General features: G+C 33.9%; 1 protein-coding gene across 1 annotated transcript; it reads left to right on the forward strand.

The window, feature by feature from the left end:
- Positions 1 to 2,090: 2,090 nt before the first annotated feature.
- Positions 2,091 to 16,445, forward strand: LOC110033783 (protein disulfide isomerase-like 5-2). The gene is made up of 5 exons (XM_020737878.1): positions 2,091 to 2,421; positions 2,997 to 3,100; positions 3,355 to 3,725; positions 9,040 to 9,347; positions 15,885 to 16,445. The coding sequence occupies exons 1-5, from the start codon at positions 2,191 to 2,193 to the stop codon at positions 16,206 to 16,208; spliced, it is 1,338 nt and encodes a 445-aa protein (XP_020593537.1). The 5' UTR covers positions 2,091 to 2,190; the 3' UTR covers positions 16,209 to 16,445.
- The last annotated feature ends 4,444 nt before the right edge of the window (positions 16,446 to 20,889 follow it).

A 20,889-nucleotide genomic window follows, 5' to 3' on the forward strand; every position in this document is an offset into this window, starting at 1 on the left:
AGAACTTTACTTGCTACATATGCATATAAAAGGTTGTGCCTTAGTGCTTCACAAGTGAATTTCACTACCACAACCAAAACCAAAATCACACCCACTTATTATTTTCAAATGTTTGATATGTACAAGCGTAAGAATTGTGTGTTGTTCATGTAAATTCCCCTTCAAACAACACTTCACATTTCAAATGGCAAGAACAAAACCACCATAGAAAATCTATAAGATCAAGTGCACAAGCTCTTCAATTCCAACAGACAAGCACCAAACCACCACCACCACATAAACAGTAAGAACCAAAACACCATCACATAGTTCTTACACACACACTTTTCTGACACTCTAAAATTTAACAACACATATATAAAGTTTAGATTCAAGATTTGTACATGCATAAAAATTGTGTGATGAGCATGTAACTTCCCCCTTAGATGCAAGATAAAGCATAAATGGAAATCAAATATTTCTAATGGTAAGGACCAAACCACAATAGAGAGGAAAATAAAGGAGCGTAAGGGCACAACCTCTTCAATTTCTAGAAACAAGCACTAAAACACCATCACCACATAAACAACAAGAACCAAACCACCATCACTTGCATGACTCTCTAAATTACATCTTATATGACTTCATAAACAAGCAAATTTACTTAAACAAGCAGAAAACACAATTTTTCTAATTCATGAACTGATATACAAACAAAAGTAGTTACTTATTGAATCAATGATCAATCTCATACAAAAATATTAAATTATCAATCAATATAATTTAAGATCATAACCCAGAACCATGCCAAACGACAATGGTCATTTGAACATATAAAATCTTTACTTTTGTCAACTTCACTACAATTCAAACCCTATAAAGAACTCATGTAATTCCATAGACTTTCATACATATTAAATCTTGATAAAGAGATGAAAAGAATATCAAGTCTAAATGTACATAATGCAACAATTAATTAACATGAACATCATACTTTTAAATGGAGAATATATGTAAGAAAGAACTATAACTCGACGGATAGGCAAACAATGAAGGAGGGCAGGAAATCCATGTAGATGAATTTACACACATAAGAACTGTGCATTGTGCATCTAAGTTCCCCTTTAGATGTAAGATAAAAGCTAAAAGAAAATTGAATATTTCAAATGACCAGAACCAAACCACCACAGAGAAGAAAACCGAAAAGCCCAATGGCACATCCTATTCACTTTTAAGAGACAAGCACTAAATCAACACCAACAAATAGTAGAGAGGAAAATTGATCGACACCAACTCAAGCACCAAATCACCAACAAAGAGGAAAACCAAAAAGCTCAATAGGGAAAACAAATATGTAAAATGGAAAAGCAACACACCACCACCATAAGGGATAACTGGGAAGCTCCATCGGCATCACCTCAAACACCAAGCCAACAACAAAGAGAATTTTATGGTATTCACTATAATGCCTCAAGCACCAAAGCACCTAACCATCTCAAACAACATACCACCTCAAGCAATATACCACCTCAAAATGGAAAGTAACATACCACATCAAACAACATATCACCAAAGCACCAACATGTAAATCGAGAAGATCAAGAAGAAAAATAAAAAGGTAAAACAGAAAGCATCAAACCACTACCACAGAAACAATCAAAAAAAGGAGGGGAATACTACATGCAAAGTGATTTGGTGTGAGGGAGTAGCAATTAAGATGAACTAATGGGTGAAGGGGCCAAAATGCTATAATTTTTTCCTAAAGCCACAACCAAATAGAGAGAGAAGGGCCGAATGGATATTATCGGGGATATAGCGGGCCATTTAGCACATTGTAGAGGGCTAGATTATTACGTTCACACACATACCACCTCATATACCACGAAACGGAGGCTACACCCGAGTTCATCATTTCATCATTCCGAAGGCGCGCAACACCAAAAAATAAACAAAAAGTGCCTTTCAAATCAGACACACTCTCTAGAAGGCACCATAAACATAAGTTTATCTCTTAAGTTAAATAAATTATTTTTTTTGCCAAAAAAAATCAATATTTATTTTATCATAAACAAATGAACTGATTATTTAAAGAGTAATGTTTCGATTTATTATTTTGTGTAACTAAAGAGAATTAGACGACCCTTCACGATCACCGCCGAAAAGTTTCCGCGCCGATAATCGCCGGCGGCAGTCAGGTCGGCAGAGATCGATATGGCGACGAAGGAGCGCTTGTCGTTCGCCGTTCAATGGTTTCTGATCTTGTTTTGGGCTAGGTTTTGTTCCATTGACCTCCAGTCGGCGGCTGCCCATCAGTTTGCGGCTGATGGCACTGTGATCGAGCTCAACGATTCCAATTTTGATTCAGCTATCTCAACCTTCGACCACATTCTCGTCGATTTCTATGCCCCCTGGTGCGGTCACTGCAAGAGGCTTTCTCCCGTGGTCAGCATTTATTTTTTCCTCTTTTTTCTCCTCTTATTTTCAAGCGGGAGATTGACTGTGTCGCATCTTCTTCTTCATCTCTTACTAAAGTAAGACAGCGTATTTCAATAGTTCATCGCCATGTGACGGACATAGTTCACTGTTGCGTGGTTCTACCTGTTTTGCAGAACTGAATTCGAATGTGAAAGATCGGAATTTCAAGAAAAAAAAATGTTTTTATTTTTTATATTTTTTCTGTCTCTTTTTACCCCGAAACAGTGAGATAAGCGAACTTAAATTTTGAAGGCAGAAAGACCCGGACATGGTTTTATGGTTTTTATCTTCTTTTTTCCCCGAAAATTAAGGGAAAGTTTCTATTAACTTTTTGTGTTTTTTAACCATATTTTCCAGGTTATTTGTCTGCTTGTATTTTTCCCTTTTTTTTATGTTCCGTGTAGTCATTATGTATATTATGGATTTGGGTTACATGTGCTTAACAGTTTTTTTTTTGGATCATATGCATACAAAGTATTCCTGCTTTATCCAGAGTTTCTGATCACAGCTCTTTGATGGCTTACTTTTATTGTACTTTTCAGCTAGATGCAGTTGCTCCAGTTCTTGCCAACCTGAATCAGCCAATTGTGATTGCTAAACTTGATGCTGACAAGCATAGGAAGCTTGCTTCTAAGCATGAAATTGAGTATGCACTTGCCCATTTCATTCGTTTCCAACCCTTCAGATTTTGGAGTAGATTAATTTTTATTCGTGGAAGCTATGGGATATAGAAAGTTCCCCATAGTCCAATCAATTTACATAGCGAAGTTCACATTCAGTTGACTGTTATTGTGTGATGTTGATTGAAAAATCATATTTTTCTCATCAAATGGAGTTTTTTTTTTTCAAATATGTTTTCAAATTTTTGTACCACTGTTTATTTTGATTGTTTTGGTGCAGTGGTTTTCCAACGCTAAAGCTCTTTGTGCATGGTATTCCTAGTGAATACACTGGTCCACGGAAAGCTGAGCTACTTATAAGATTTTTGAAAAAGTACGTTGCACCTGATGTTTCTGTTCTCAACTCAGATTCTGCTGTATATAACTTTGTTGATGAAGCTGGCAAACATTTCCCTATATTTATTGGCTTTGGATTGGATCAATCCTTAATTGCTGAGTATGGGAAAAGGTTTAAGAAAAAAGCTTGGTTTTCTGTCGCTAACAATATCTCGGAGGAAGTTATGGTAGCTTACGATTTTGACAAAAGTCCTGCTTTGGTTGCCATTCTTCCTGGTTATAACGAGCAAAGTGTGTTTTATGGACCTTTTGAAGGTGAGAGGAACCCTAAAGTAGGATTAAATTAATTATTACATTTGCTTCAGGATTAATTTTTTCTACTTGCATCAAAATAAAGTCTAAGAAACTTGGAATGTGCATGCATGTATGCATTTTTTGCAGACTTGAATTTCCTAGATCTTTTAGTTATAACAAACTAAAACAATTAGATCTAGGTTATAACATATTCATTTAAATTGTCCACATCTTTTATTGTAGCTCATAGGCTGCAAAGTTTATGAGTGCTTCTTGCGTGTCATAAATCTCATTAACAACTAAAATAACAACAGGAACAACATGCATTCATCCCACTAAGCGGGTCGGCTGCATGAACCATTTTCTCCATTGTTTCCTATTTTCATTTAATTTTAATAAATTATGATCATTTTTTATACAACATGCCCAAGATTTTTTATGTTAACATCTACCTTTCTTAACATCGGTCAAATATAAAACATTTACTCTCCTGACAAGTTCATCAAATGGTTGATATTTAATGTGACCAAACCATCTAAGGCGACTCTCTCTAATCTTGTCAGTCATTGGAGCCACTTCAACCCTTTCATGGTTATATTTATTTCACATTTTGTCTTTAAGCGTAAAACCATTCATAGTATTCTCATCTCAGCAACACCAATAACAACAAGCCTTTATCTCATCATGTGGGGTTGGCTCCATAAATCCTTTTCTCCATTGTGTCCTATGGAGTGTCATATTTTCATATAATTCTAATAGATTAAGATTATTATTTATACAATTTTCCAAAGTCCTTTTAGGTCTACATCTGCCTTTCTTAACATAAATCGAATCTAAAACATCTACACTCCTAACCGGTTTATAAGATGGTCGACATTTGATGTGACCTAACCATCTAAGATGACTCTCTCTAATCTGGTCCGCCACTAGAGCTACACCAACCCTATAACTGATATATTCATTGCGTATTTTGTCTCTAAGTGTCAAGCCACTCATCCACCTAAGCATTCTCATCTTAACAACACTTACCTTCGTTTTATGCTTCTATTTTAAAGGCCAACATTCTGCACCATAGAGCATTGTAGATTTCACCACCATCTTATAAAATCTTCCTTTAGGTCTAAGTGGTACTTTTCTGTCACACAATAGGCTCGATGTATTCCTCTACTTCAACCAACCAACTTGAATTCTACTAATAACATCACTGTCTATACACCATCACTTTGGACAATTGACCCAAGATATCTAAAACGTTCACATCTTTTAATAATTTGATCACCCATAGTTACAACTCTGTCACTAGACTACTATTACTAAAATCACATTGCATGTATTCAATTTTAGATTGAAGGCCTTTAAACTCCAATGCATACCTCCATAATTCAAGTTTTTTCTGAATTCTTTCTCTAGTGTTATCCATAAAAATGATATCATCAGTGAAAAACACATCCTCTTATAAATGTTCAACAAGACCATCCATGTCTAAAGCAAAAAGATATGGGCTTAAAGTCGATCCCTGACTTAATCCAACTGAATTAGAAAAATACTTGGGAAATCCTCTTTCTGTTCGAACACAAGTAACAACTCTAGTATACATATATTTAATGACTTGAATATAAGTCATATCAAAACCTTTCTTCTCTGGAATTCTCCAAAGGACTTATTTTTAAATCTTATCATATGTTTTTTCTAAATCAATAAAAATAATATTTAGATCCTCCTTACTATCTCTGTACTTCTCTGTCAAATCTTTTAATAAATATATAGCTTCCATGGTATACTTGGCCGACATAATTCCAAACTGATTATGAGAAATTTTTTTATCATTTTTTAACCTAGGTTCAGTTACCTTCTCCCATAATTTTAAAGTATGACACATTAACTTAATTTCTCTATAATTTGTACACTCTTGTGCATCTCCTTTATTCTTAAAAACAAAGATCAAAATACTCTTTCTTCACTCATCAAACATCTTTTTAGATTTAAAATAATATTTAATGGTTTAGTAAGTCAAGAAACTCTCAAATCTTCTAAATATTTGTACATTTCAATTAGGATATCATCAGGTCGTACAAATTTTCAAACCTTGGTTTTCTTTAAAGTCTCATTAACTTTTTTTTAACTAATGTGACGATAAATATAAAATGTTTTATTATTATTAATGATATTAAGTTCACTAAGATCAGTCATATTTTTAGAAATTTCATTAAAAAATTTATCAAATTAACTCACCCACCTTTATTGAATGTCTTCCTATAAGAAAAAAACTTTTTAATTTTCATTTTATTGCACTTTACTTCAATTAAATCTTTACTTTTCTTTTCTATTTGTTTGACTAGTTTATACAAATATTTTTCACCCTCTTTAATATGTAATTCATTATAATCGATTACTAAAGATAGAATTTTTAGCGTAACAAACTGTTCTATTAGATTCTCTACGAACCACCTTATATTTGTCCAATTCTCTAAGCTTTTACATTCAAACCAATTTTTATAACTCAACTTTTTATATTTTATCTTTTCTTGTACATTATTATTCAACCACTAACTATTCATTTTGACTCTCCATATATATCTTTTGTCATTTATTTAGTAGTACTGGTTGCTTTATCTCACATAGAATTAGCTTCTTCATGAACCTTTCAAATATTGTAATCTTGAAGCTTACTTCAAAATAATTTTATTTGTCTTTTATGTGCCTCTATTTAATTCTATGTCATTGTTTCATTGTATTCTTTATCTAAAAATTTATCTTAAAATTCAGAACTAATAATTGATTTTGATTACTTAATTTTTCACTTGAAATGATCTTACAATTTTTATATTATCGATGATATCTTTTTCTCATAGGAAAACAATCAATTTATGTTTTATTAGATCTATTTTTATAAGTAATAACATGCTCATTTTTTTAAAATAAAGTACTAGCAATAACAAAACTACACGCCAAAACAAAATCTAATTTGATTCTACCTTTTTCATTAGTCACTCCAAAACTGTAGCCACCATAAATATTTCTAAAACCTTCTACCACTCTACCAACATGTTCATCTAAATCTTCTCCAATAAAAATTCTTTCTTTAAGATGTATCATTTGTATTAATTTTACTAGATCATTTCAAAATTTCTTTTTGAATCTATAACTAAACCTATTTGAGGAGCACAAACACTTATAATATTAAAAATCATAGTATTAACAACAATCTTTAGGGCTATAATTCATCTCAATAACACTTAATTTAATTTTATGCTTCTCTTTTATAGGCAGCATTCCACTCCATAAATCATTGCAACTCTCACCGCCATCTTATAAAATCTTCTTTTTAAGTCTAAGAGTCTTTTCTATCACACAATAGGATTGATGCATTCTTCCTCTTCAACCATCCAACTTGAATTTTACTAATAAGATCCCCATCTATATCACCATTACTTTGAATAATAGACCCGAGATATGTAAAACATTGATTTTTTTAATGACTTGATCACTTATTATTATAACTCTGCCACTAGATCTACTACTACTGAAATTACATTTCATGTATTCAGTTTTAGATCTACTCAAATGAAGCCTTTAGACTTTAAAGTTGACCTCCATAATTTAAGTTTTTCCCCAACTCTCTTTCTAGTCTTACCTGCAAGAAGGATATCATCAGTGAAAATGATACATTAAGTTACATCCTCCTGTAACACTCCAGTAAAAAATTCCATAACTAATGCAAAATGATACAGGCTTAACACTGATCCTAGATGTAACCTAATCGAAATAACAAAGTACTTGGTCAATTTACTTATGTTAGAACACAAATAGCAAGTCTAGTGAACATATCCTTAATTACTTGAATATAATTAATATTAACACCTTTCTTTTCTAGAACTCCCCCAAGTACATGTCTTGGAATCTTATCACAAGCCTTTTTCAAATCAACAAAAATCAAATGTAAATCCTCTTTACTCTCTCTGTACTTCTCCATCAAACCTTTTAAAAAATATGTAACTTCCATAATAGTCTTGCCTGACATGAATCCAAATTAATTTTGAGAAATTTTTGTATCATGCCGTATCCTATGTTCAATTACTCTCTCCTATAATTTTAATGTATGACATTAACTTAATTTTTCTATAATTTGCACACTCTTGTGTATCTTTTTATTCTTAAAAATAGGAACTATTAGATTCTTTCTCCGCTCATCAAACATATTTTTTTTTAAATAATATTAAAAAGTTAGCCAAAAAATTTTTAGATCTCCTAAACATTTTCACACTTCTATTGGAATACTATGAGATCCTACTACTTTTTCATATTTTATTTTCTTTAAAGCTTCAATTTTTGTTTTAATAATATAATGGTGGAAATAAAAATTTTTGTTATTACCTATTGTATTAAGATTACAAAATTCGATCGTATTTTTACAAATTTTATGGAAACGTTTTTTAAATCTCACTAGCTATGTTGAATATCCTAATTTAAGAAAAGTACTTTTTGATTTTCATTCTTAATAGACTTGAACTAAATCTTTACTTTTCTTATATTTTTGCTTGACTAATTTGTACATATGTTTTTCACCATCTTTACTATCTAATCAATAATAAAGATTAATAAAAGAAGAATTTTTAGCATAAAAAAATTATTCTCTTAGACTTTTTATGGGCCACCTTATATTTTTTTCCAATTCTCTAAGTTTTTACATTTAAACCAATTTTTATAAATGTTCTTTTAGAAGTTTTATTATAAAAATTAGTTTAAATGTTAAAGATTGGAGAATTGAAAAAAATATAAGATGATCTGTAGGGAGTCTTAAGAGAACAATTTGTGATGCTAAGAATTCTGTTTTAAATAATTTTTATAATACATTAGATAATAAGAAGGTGAAAAATATATCTATAAATTAGCCAAGATAAATCTAAAAAAGTAAAAAGTTAATTCAAGGAAAGTATTTTAAGGATGAAGATAAAAATGTACTTTTCTTAGTTTTTGATATTCAACATAAAAACGTGAGATATTTTGATAAAATTTTCAATGAAGATTGTGAAAATATGATCAGACTCATAAATCTCATATATTGAGTTAAGTGTGATTGATGCTCTAATATTCATTTTCACCAACGAGAAAAATGCATTGCTTTGTCTGGAGTGCTTCAATTATTAGTTTCATATTTGTTGGGGAATTAATATTATTATCCCTTCCAAACATAACCATTAAAATGTTAAATCTTTTGCTCAATCTCCCTAATCAAGTACCATGTTTCACTTATATTCAAATATTACATTCACGTTTTTTATATACTTTTTTCAATTAAATATGATGATATAAGGTTCCTGTTTTAAGCATACAGGAGGGTTTGTCGAGGATTTTATTCATCAAAATCAGTTGCCCCTTGTAGTTCCCATCAATTCTGAAACACTTAAGCTGTTGAACAATGATGAGAGGAAAGTCGTTCTAACAATTGTGGATGATGAACTGAATGAGAAAACTCTAAAATTAATTAAGATTTTGAGGTCTGCTGCGACAGCCAACCGTGATTTGGTGTTTGCTTATGTTGGGGTTAAGCAGTGGGAAGACTTTGTTGATACATTTGATGTTAATAAGAATACAATGCTGCCGAAGGTACTTGTTTGGGATAGAAATGATGAATACCAACTAGTAAGTGAAGTTTATCCTTCAATAGTAGTTTTTGTTTTCTTTACCATTATTTTAGCTGCGTACTTTTACTCTGATTATTTTCTGAAAGAATGATTCTTTCAATTTTTCATTCTAGTTTTACTTTGATAAAGTTATTGTCAAATAATAATGGTTGTTTCATTTTAGGCTTGCATTTAATTTTACTAAAAGTGTGTATGATAAAACCACAGACATCTTGCTTTCCCCTCCCACTAAACATTACCTTCATAAAATTAATTCCTTGCACACATTCATGATCATATATCTAACTTTATCATTTAGCATGTTTTTTGTTTAAATGTTTTGAGATGACTTAATAAACAAATTATCATCCATTTGTGGATTTAAAGACCCTGCACAAAAATATTTGCTTGTTTTTGTTCCTCCTTATTACTCTATGTTTCATCGTCATCATTAGTCTTATAGCATATCATGGGGTTGGCGTTATAAATTCTTATTTCTCATTTATTCATGTTGATTGCTATTAGAGTTGATCTATTCATTCTGCAAATCAATTTGAGCAACTTTTATTCATGTTATCTTAGGTCTACTTCTTTTTCTTATTAATTTTGTAACAATGGTTTTTTACCTGTCCGAATCATCTAATTATATATTCAGTCATCTTATTTTCATTATGTCACTAATCTTTTTTTAATATAGTTATTCTTTAATTTATTCTTTTTTCGTTTTATCATATATCTATTTTATCATTCTTATTTATGTGCACTCAACCTGGATATCAATAATTTTATTATAATCTAACATTTAAATCTATATAACATTGCTGACCTGATTATTATTCTATATAACTTTTTTTAAGCTTTTATAATATCCTCTTGTTACACAAAAATATCAAGGCACCTCTGCATTTCAACTGAACAATATTAACTCTAAAAGTTATATTTTTATTAATATATTTATTTTATTAATAAGAGATTCAATAGATCGAAACATATTACATCTAACTATCACTTTATCTTTTAATAATATTGAATTTTAATTTTTAACATCATACCCACCAATATTACACATCCTATACTTAGTCTTTGCTCTACTAATTTTTTTTTATCTACTAAACATTTTTATTTTATTTATCTCATAAACTAAAACTATATCATTTATAAAAAACATATACGAAGATACCTCATTTAGAATGTTATTGGTAAAGACTAAATTTATTGATGTGGGCGTTCGATTGAAGAGGGGGGTGGGGCGCAATTATTACAGGTGCGAATAACGCGTGTGTTTTTGTCTTGGACGAGTATAGGAGGGCTGGTCGACCATTCTCTTTTGTGGATTTACCGTCTATAGGGATTGGGGGTCCATTCCTTAGTTACTCTAATATTATGTATGTTGTTTCTTCGTGTTTTAAATCAAGGTTTGACATAAGTTTGTTTAGGCCTCTGTCGTGCATTTTTTTTTCTTTGAGGGCTCTATCAGAGGGTTTGGGTGCTGCTCTGGTTATCTATTTTCATCCTCTCGTTGTCCTGCAGTCCCTTGCATCCCCTTGCTCCTTACATCCCCTTGCTGATGCCAACATTCCCCCTCGCTGCAGCCACCAGGAACAACACCTGTTTGCTGTTTAATTGTTGTTCCAACCACCCGAAATACCAACCACACCTCATCCATCTCCCAAAAATCTTAATTGTTGAAATTGCCATCCTCCAACACCCCGGCCTACTATTCCAGCTCACCTAGCCCACTCCACCACACATGGATCAACCTCAAGTTGCATTTGTGTTTCGAGCTTGTTGTAATCTCTTGTTTTATTTTTGTAATAATATTTTGCTTTTCCGTTGTTGTTTGTGTTAACTTCAATATAATTTGGTATCAGAACTAGACTACCCTTAGTCATATACTAGAGTTTCTAACATGCACTAATGCCCAACACTAACTCCTACAAAATTCCTTCTCATTGCTGGTTTTTTAAATCGGCCGGCCAAAAATTTTCTTGCACCCCTTACATCATCCATATACATCTTCTTCCGCCTACCCAAACCCAAACCTCAATCACGTCACCAAAGAGACAATTGCGGAGACTTGTTCGTATGAAAATGTCACAATTCCGTTTATGAGAAATCCATAAAGAGATGTCCAAAGACATTCTATGGAGGATGTGCAATGGGAAACCCTCCAATTGCAACAGGGGCTCGCTGTTTTCGAGAGGAGATCATCCAAAGGGGTGACAAATTCTATTTGATCACCAAAAGGAATAACCATTAACCCAAAGAGTTGACATATAGTCAGGATTTTGAAGTAAAGGTGCATGAGCCATATTTCTACAATCACATGGATTTATATGAGTTCATCGAATGACTTTGGACTTTGAAATGTGACTTTGAGTGTTAGGATGTCCTATCGAACAGAATAGTAAAACTAGCTACTAGCAAGTTAAGAAAGAATGAATATATGTGGTGGACGAAGTAGAAGATTCTTTGACAATAAGAAGGAAAGAGTAAAATAACTATTTGGTGTAAGTTGAAAAGAGAAATGTAGCGTTAGTATTTACCGACGCATTGTAGAAAAAGCTTGTGCTTAGTTCAACCCCATGATCAAGCAACAGGAATACACGGAGTGGAACATCCAAGCCGACCTGGTAACCAGTCCACATTCCCAAATTAACCCTAGCTTGAAATTATTGCAATTGCCATGAATTTGGGCATATTGAGTTAGATTGCACAATCAAAGAATGATCTATTTCGCTTGCAGGGTGTTGTTGAAGAAATGAAAAATGAAACAATAGATGAAGAAGAAGGTGAGGACAGAAAGGAGTTCCAGATTCCAACTGATAAGGAAGAAATGCAGGGGGGTGGCTTTCTTTACGTGGATTACCGTCTATAGAGATTGAGTGTCTACTCTTTAGTTACTCTAATATTATATATGTTGTTTCTTTGTTTTTTAACTCGCTTTTTAGCGCGGGTTTGTTTAGGGCAGCCTCCGATGCTCATTTTCTCCTTTCGAGGGCTCTATCCGAGGGGTTGGGTGGTTCTCTGGCAGTATCTCACTTCCGAGGTGGTGATTATCTTCCATATCCCCTTCCACACCCCCCCACGCTCTCAGTCGCCCTCCATTGCTGTAGCTGCCGTCGAACAACCTCCGTCGCTTTTTCACTACATTTTTTTCCAATTCCAGCTACTTTTCCTCGCTGCCTCCACCACGAACATTCATCCTCTTACTGTCATTTAGTCCCTTGCATTCTACGTTGCTGCCGACAGCATTCCCTCTTGCTACTGCCACCCAGAACAACGCCTATCTGCTGTTCAACTATTGCTCCAGTCGCCCACAAGCCCAACCACACCTCATTCACCTCTCAAGAATCTTGATTGCCGAAACCACCATTCTCCAACACCCCGACCTACCAATTCCAACTCACCTAGCCGCACTCCACCACCCCTTGATCATCCTATATTTGTGTTTGTGTGTGGAGTCAGTTGTTATTTCCCGTTTCAGAGTGTTGGTTGTAATCTTTTATGTGCTTTTAGTAATAATATTTTTTGTTCCCATTATTGTTTGGGTTAACTCCAGTATCATTTGGTATTAGAGCTAGATCAACACTATATCTGCACAAAAATCCTATTGTTTCTAGTCAGCACCAGTACCCAACTCTAGCTCTACACAAAAATCATTCACTTCGCCGATTTTTCAAACCGACCACTCAAAAGTTTTCTTTCCCACCTTCATCCCTAGACATCTTCTTCCACTTACCCAAACTCAAACCCCAACCACACCATCGAAGAGACAATTGTCGGAGACCTATTCGAAAGGAAATTTCACGCCATTTATGAGAATTCTGCTAAGAGATGTCTGAGAACCTTCTATAAAGGATGTGCGTTGGGAAACCCTCCAACTGCAATAGAGGCTCACTGCCTTCAAAAAGAGACCATTCAGAGGGGTAACACAAATTCCATTTGATCCTTAAGATGAAGAACTGCTACCCCAATGATTTGGCATGGAATATTGGAAAAACCAGAATTTGGAAGTAAATTTGGATTTGTTATATTTCGACTGCCACATGGATCCAAACAAGTTCATCTAGTGGCTTTGGACTTTAGAATGTGTCTTTGATTGTCAGGTTATTTCATCAGAAGAAATGATGAAACTAGTCTTCAGCAAGTTAATGAAAAGTGCATCTCAGTGAAGGGTGAACTTGAATATTTTTCTACAGCAAAAAGAGGAGTAAAATTACTAACGGGTCTAATATGAAAAGAGAAATACAACGCCAATATCTACCCACACATTATAGGAAAGATATGTGTGTATGGCCTCACCCGTCACAACAACATCCTCAGGCGGGGTCAGCTTGGATGTTCCGGTCGGGTACTCTTGAATCAGATTGCACAATTAGGGAATGATCTATTTTATTGAGCAAAGCACTGTTGGAGAAATGAACAATGAAATTGTAGACACTGAAGAATGTGAGGACATAAAAGAGTACTTGATTTTAACTGATAAGGGAGAAATGCACGTAGTTCAAGATTAGCCTTTGAGAGAGACTAACAAAATTAATATTGGTGGTCAAAGATGGTCTTAAGTTCGAAGAACTGACACCAGACACATGACAACTCTAGATAAGATAATTTTAGACTTTTTTCAGATATATAGTTTATTTCTTGAGTTGCCCCTGCGAGAGAAGTTCAAAATGTTAGATATGATACTCTTTTTCTCCACTTTTGAAAGACTATACAGAGTCATTTGGGTATTAGAATCATTTCATTAGTATACCCATCAACAAATGATCAGATAGGATGGATGAACGACAACATTAGAAATCATCTTAGGATATTTGGGGACAAAAACTTCTTATAGTGTGATCTGGGTCCTTTCCAAAAAGAAGAGACTTTTCTTGAGTTGTTACGCTTCAGTGTGAGCCAACCGGCCATAGATGCTGTTCTAGAGTTAATTCTTCTTGAAAGACTTGTTTATCAGAAATATCTAGCCCAATACAAGGAGTGGGAGAACCAGATTACAGATTTATTTGCTCTAAATTTTGGCTAATGGGAATCTACGCCAATATGCAACTCTAGCTCAAGTTGTGCAAAAAATGAATGGATACTTATTTTATCATAATGTGTTTTGAGATGACAACGTGTGCAAGTGTGACTTAAGGGGAAGTTATGGTAGCTCCAACACCTGCAATGTGGCCGATTTGATACCATATCATGAGAAGTCAGTAGCTTCAACGAAGCTCCCCCAACTTGGGAAACTGATGCGGCAGTCCGTTGGGGTGATTTTGTTTTTGGACCTAATTTCATGTCACATTTATGAACCAATCTATAATTAAATTTATATTATTTGTTATTATCTTATATAATTTTTTTCTTTGAAGCTCTCATTTAGTAATTTTTTAAAATAGTGTTTTAATATTTTTTGTTGATGTCTTCAATATTAATTAAAATTCTATTATTTTCATTTGTAAAGCATCTAATTTGATCAAAATTTCGGAATCTCTCAAATTAAACTTCACATATTCTATGTATCTCTTTCGCTCCTTTTTTTTAATACCAAGCTTAATAAATCATCAAAAGCTATAACTTCTGTTTTATTCACTATTCTCTTTGCAGGACTTAGGGCTTTCTTATAATCATTACATATCTGAGTTGTAATTAATTTGCTTAGTTTCTTAGCTCAGAATTAGCTTTATCAAAAGAAAAGTCCATCTAATTTTGTATTCTTCTAAGCAGGAGAGAGTAATCATAACTGAATAATGACAATGGTATGCCAATTTTCCTTTCGGTTAAGTTAGCTTGTGTTTTTATTTCCATGTTTATTTTGTTTTCCTTGTTCCATCCCATGTGTATAAATTGCCTGGGCGTTGGTAAGAGTTATACCTGACATTGGCTTTATGTTAATGTTTCTGAGATGATAATAACAAGACAACTTATCTAAGAAAAATTTTAAACTGATAACAGAGTTTGATTTTATGCAGTCTAGACTTGCTCCCTAGTCTTTTTTATTAGTAGAGAGTAAAAATTTTCTTAAACTTTTCTAGGAAGAGTGTTGTTTTGTTAAACCCTAGAAGATTATAGTTCACACCTTATTGGTTTTATCTTCCGATGCTTAAATTCTGGCGATGAGGAGGGAATATGAACAGTGCGCTGCCACATATCTCTCCTGCAGTAAAATGAGTTGATTTAATTTCATCAGCAGCAGTCAACGCCTACAAATTGCGCGCACACCAAACGTCACAGTGAACACATTAATGAAGCGAAAAAAAGGACCTCCTTCAACTTGATAATTCCTTAAATTTATCAGTAAATATCATTATATACTGCATTTCATGCTAAATTTATGTCATTTAAGGCGATCATTGTTGGTTGATTTTAGCTAAAATGCCAGTTTGACGGACGTAATTTATAAATTTAGTAGGATTAGCTCATTTAGGCGACCTTATTTAGAAAAAAAAAAAGAACCAGTTTGATAGTTTCGATTAAAATGTTCCAATTTGTAATTCTGCATTTCTGATGCTATCATCCTAACTTAATCTAGCATTTGTTTATGACTGATTATATCATTGTTCAGGTTGAAGGTTCTGAGAGCCTTAATGATTTTGAAGATCAGCCATCTCAAGTTAGTCGGTTTCTTGAAGGATTCAGAACGGGGAGAACAATTAAAAAGAGAATCAGCGGCCCTTCTTTTATAGGCTTTATTAACTCTCTTGTTGGTATGAAAACTGTGTACCTGATTGTCTTTTTGGTAGCTGTTTTAATATTTCTCCAGAAATTGGCAAAACAAGGAGATGATGTTCATTATAGAAGACAAACTCAACCAGAGGGTGAAGATATGAATGCCTCCTCCAATAATGCAGACCAGCAAGGCTACCAGCCTTCAAACAAGGAAGACTGAGTTCAGATCCAGGTGTGATTTTTTTTTGTTTTATGAAGTTATTGTGGTTCTATTTCTCAACTGAATCACCTGTGTGTGGTCATTATTCAAGTTTTTACAGTTCCCGGATAGTTCTATTTAAAGAAACTTGAAATATTGATAGAATACTCTAACATGAACAGAAATCATGTGCTTTGTAGAAGAACAATATGAACAAACTTCACCTTCAAAACCTGCATATGCTTGTTTCTTTGTTTTGTTTCTCACAGCTTGATACTTCAAATAGCTTGCAGATGTTTGTGATGGTTTATGCGTGACTCAAGAAGAGGGTGAATTTGATCTTAAATAATTTTTGAATTTTTTTTAGATTCAAATTGAATTTTTTAAATTTGAATTCTTTTAAAGAGAATAAAAAAAGATATTGATCTAGTACGGTGACAAATCATATATAATTGGGGCATTTACATACATAAATTCCAATTTCTTTGTAGTTGCATGTCTAACACAAACTTTGCTTTTTTTTACATTTATATCACCCAAATTTCAAATTCAACATAAAAAGTACCACTATTTTAAATTTCAAGTAGTGGAATACACCATTTTATATCAAGGCAAGGTGGCTTTAGGTATTAGATATGTAAATACATAAGAATTTTGTGGTATATATGTAAATCTTTATCTGGTTAAGCTTTGAGAGCCTATGTGCAATTGGCAATTACTTTTTCATTCCACGCAGGTGGAGATGCTTTCTACAATCTCACTTTTTTAGTGAAGTCATACCCTCAGCTTGGCTAAAAAAAAAAAAAAACTAAAAATTTAGAACATTGAAGATAAAATTCAATTTGGAACTATCGTACATGCAAATCTATGAATGATAAAATTCAATTTGAAACTATCGTACATGCAAATCTATGAATGCTTGAAGAATCCAATTTCATTTTCCCGAATTAAGGTTATAAGAATAAATGTTTTTGCTGAAATTATTTTGCAATGTTTAGAAGTGGCCAAGACTGGGATAAGCTTGCTGCAGGTTTTCCATTATCATATTCAAATTTTAACATGAATATGCACATTTATGCCTTTGAATTCAAAAATATGTTTGCAATTGTGTTATTCTTTTGAAATAAGTCTAATTTTGGTCAAAATCAATGAAATCGTATGAGTTTGTCAGGTATTCATCCTTATAATGGGTTGCTTACGTATAATTCAAAGCTTCCATTAAGTTTATAGATAGTGGACAAATAATGGCGGCTTATAAAGAGGTTTGCGAAGGCCCTTAAAATTTTTGCTGATGTCTGGTAGAGCTTAGGTTCTTGGCTAAAAACACTACTTCACTGCGGCTACCTGTTAGTGCTTAGCAGAGGTCCGTATAATATTGTGAATGGTCGTTAATGCTCACGTTTTTTGATCAAAAGTTATGTTTTGATAATGAGGCACACCTATAAAGATTTGTGATCTGTTACTTGTTTAAAGAGACTCGTATATTAGTGCTTGACTGCTCGTTAGTAGAACTTATTTTCATATCTTCTTAAATTCAAAATATTTGAAACCTATGTTGGAAAAATTAATTTAGTTTACATCTTTAAACATTTGGTATAGTAATTTAAAATTAGTTTACTTTAATAACAAATTAATTAATATATGTAAGATAGATTTTTCTTCATATGCATTTTTACTTGTTATTTAGCTGACTTGTTTAACATCTTTGATTTTTTATTTTTGTGGCATTCGCATATTAGAAAATAAAAATTATTTCTACTATGAAGCTCAATCTTCATTTGTTAATCCAATGACTTGATGGTAGAATCTATTTATGTGCACACCTCAAATAAAACCATTAGACTAAATCTTTTAGCATATTCGAGATTATCAAAATATGGCATGGAGCAGGGTGTTTGGGGTTAATAGTTTCTCATTTTAATGATGATAAGTGCTGAATTCTAAACTACCTAGAACCACATCGAAGTAAGAAAGAGCAAGAAATGCAGAATAAGGGACATAAGATTCACTAATGAATGGCTTGAGGTGGAATTAACTAATAGGAAAAGATTGAAATGGTGTGAACCCTTGGATCTCCTTGAGATTTATTATTTATAGGTTATAATCTGGGGTCATTAACGCTGCTGGACAAGTTACATGATGAGAAATACTTATGTAAACTCTTAAAAGCACAAGAGGGCTAAGGCCTTGACGTAAAATTATGCAGAATTGCTAATTCACTAGAGAGGTCACCTGATCTCATACTAGATTGAAGTGCATTGATGACTGTAGTAGGCTTATTTGACCTGACTGACTTATGAAGTCTGATTTGTATGAAGATGAAGTTGTCCTATGCTTTCTTTGGGTGTGAATCGGTATGACTCATCACTAGAGGACAGGAGCCTTCAGCCCGATTAGGTGAACACATGTTTTGGGCTCATTCATTTAAAATCTTTCATCAAATCTGGTAGAAGTATGTATTGAATTTATTTTGTAGACATGATGCTGAGTTTGGCATAGCGAGCTTGTCTGGGTTACTTACTCAAGGTTAATTTGTATCAGGGGTGCGCATCTAGTTTCTCGATTCTCGTTTTTTTGAAAAACGATTGGAAGAAGAACAAGAGAATGAGAGATTTATACTAACTTTTGGGATGAGTTCATACAACACTTGCTCTAGCGCCAAAATTTTCTTTACTGTTTACTTGACCTTATATTCTGCTTATGATATGTTGTTAGTGCTATATTTCATATTTATTATTCTCTGGTAGTGTAAATAAGTCCTATTCACGAAATATGACGTGTTTATCATGTTGTCCAATTCAATCAGGGTTGCTCTTATATAAATTCTTCATCCTTCTACAAATGCTTTAAGGTTGTGATTTCCTTTCATGATCGTTTGCATCCCAAATTTTCGACATTAGATATTTTGATGTTATTGATGATGTGGTGATGATCGTGATGCTTAGGAGCTCCAAACCAACAATTGAGTAAAGGAAAATAGTGATGTGGTAGTCCTTAAAAGATGAAAAGGGATAAAGTGACACCCCAATAGATGATGTGACCCCAATAATGATTTTGACATAGGATGTTCACAGCAACCTACCTTGAGAAGAATGTGGTGGAGTTTGAGTTCGGAAGTTGGCCAAGATTCATTGACTTATTTATTTGTTTGTTTCTAATATTGTGACAGCTCACCTTAATGGTGGTGCAGCAGGACTAGATCACATAGATACTGGCCTTTCATGTAGAGCTGCTGGTTACTATGGTAGTTATTGCCAGTATTGAGAATCACGTCCAAAAGGATGTCGCCATCACTACTTCAACAAGTGTTTCACATTCTTGGGGGTTGGACTCGGTAAGGCTCCTTCCTGATGTCGTAGTTACTCCTAAGAAAGGTAATGTTTTGAGTTCATCAAAACTAGTTCATTATGTTAAAGATATATTTGTCGATTTATCCATGTGCTTGGTACCATTAGTTGCTATTCTAGATAGGTGGTCATTTCGAAGTTTCTGAGGGTTTGCCTTCCAAGGACTTGGTTAGCATTGTAGACCCAATGTGGAGAGTATAGGAGATGACAACAGAAATGACCAATTTCTTAAAGTGATGGCTTAATCCTATTGAAATAATTCCTATCCGCTAGTGGTGAGCTTTTAGAACAAGCTTTATAATTATGGCGATTCAAGAAATATTGGTCACTTAAAAAAGGCAACTTCATTTGTCAAGCAAGGTGGTTGTTTCTTGGGCAAGGGACTCCTTAATTTTAAGGCTAAGATTATTGTAGCTTGTGATACTTTAGAGTCACTCAAGAAAAATCAATTTTTGGCAAGTGACAAATCTCTAAGTGCTCCCCCATGAATGTCTAATCGGGAGGGTTGGGAAAGGGGGAGGGGGGTTGTTACTTAGGGCATCCAAATAAGGCTAAAACCATGGATTTAACACCCCCCATGCATATCTTCTCATGCCCAATGAGATCTTTGCAATGAGGACTCGTTGGGGAGTGCGTCAGCGTCAAATGGGCTCCATAAAAAGGCTTTATCGCGACCTGAAAAGGAACTGGCGCCATAAATAGGCTTTATTGTGACCTGGAAATGAATCAGACCCTAGGCGCCCAATCTGGTGCCAACTTTCCTGTCTCTTGGGAAAATGCCGTTTTTAGCTGTTTTGGGTGCCTAGGCGCCCGAAACTGACGCCTAGGCACCCGGAGCTAGCGTCTAGGAGCTAGTTTGGCCCGACAATGCTGATTTTAGCATAGATCGTCTGGTGGAGGGTTTCTTCGATCTGTGAGATGTGGGGACCAAGCATGATTGAATTATGATTCCCTAACCTCAAGAATGAGTATTTTTCTCATCCTTTAATCGGAGAATTTGTCACCAACGGGCACTCCTGACTACGGCGCGGGGAGGTCTCCGTGACTTCTCTCGACCAAGGGATGCTCTGAAGGGATATAGAGGGACCTTTAAACACTTGGATGGACATCAAACATGTCCAATGTCTTGAGTAAACCCATTCAATGGCAGATTCTCCCGGTTAAGGATGAATCATCCCAGACCTTTGCACCCCGAATACGTACCGAAGGTCTCAAATGGGTGTCTTGAGATACAGGATACTATGAATGAGTCATGAATCATCCCGAGCTAGTCATGTGGACACTCTACAAGCGTAACAAAAAAAATTGACGTTAACAAGCAATTATTTTCTAAGTTAAATTCTCAATTATATCTA

Source organism: Phalaenopsis equestris, unplaced genomic scaffold, assembly GCF_001263595.1.
Source record: "Phalaenopsis equestris unplaced genomic scaffold, ASM126359v1 Scaffold001286, whole genome shotgun sequence".
In the NCBI taxonomy this organism is placed as follows: Eukaryota; Viridiplantae; Streptophyta; class Magnoliopsida; order Asparagales; family Orchidaceae; genus Phalaenopsis; species Phalaenopsis equestris.

Excerpts from the sequence above, each read along its gene's own strand:
- LOC110033783 (XM_020737878.1), top strand. The coding sequence starts at position 2,191 with ATGGCGACGAAGGAGCGCTTGTCGTTCGCCGTTCAATGGTTTCTGATC. Across the intron at positions 2,422-2,996 it reads GCAAGAGGCTTTCTCCCGTG|CTAGATGCAGTTGCTCCAGT; the intron begins GTCAGCATTTAT and ends TGTACTTTTCAG. Across the intron at positions 3,726-9,039 it reads GTTTTATGGACCTTTTGAAG|GAGGGTTTGTCGAGGATTTT; the intron begins GTGAGAGGAACC and ends TTAAGCATACAG.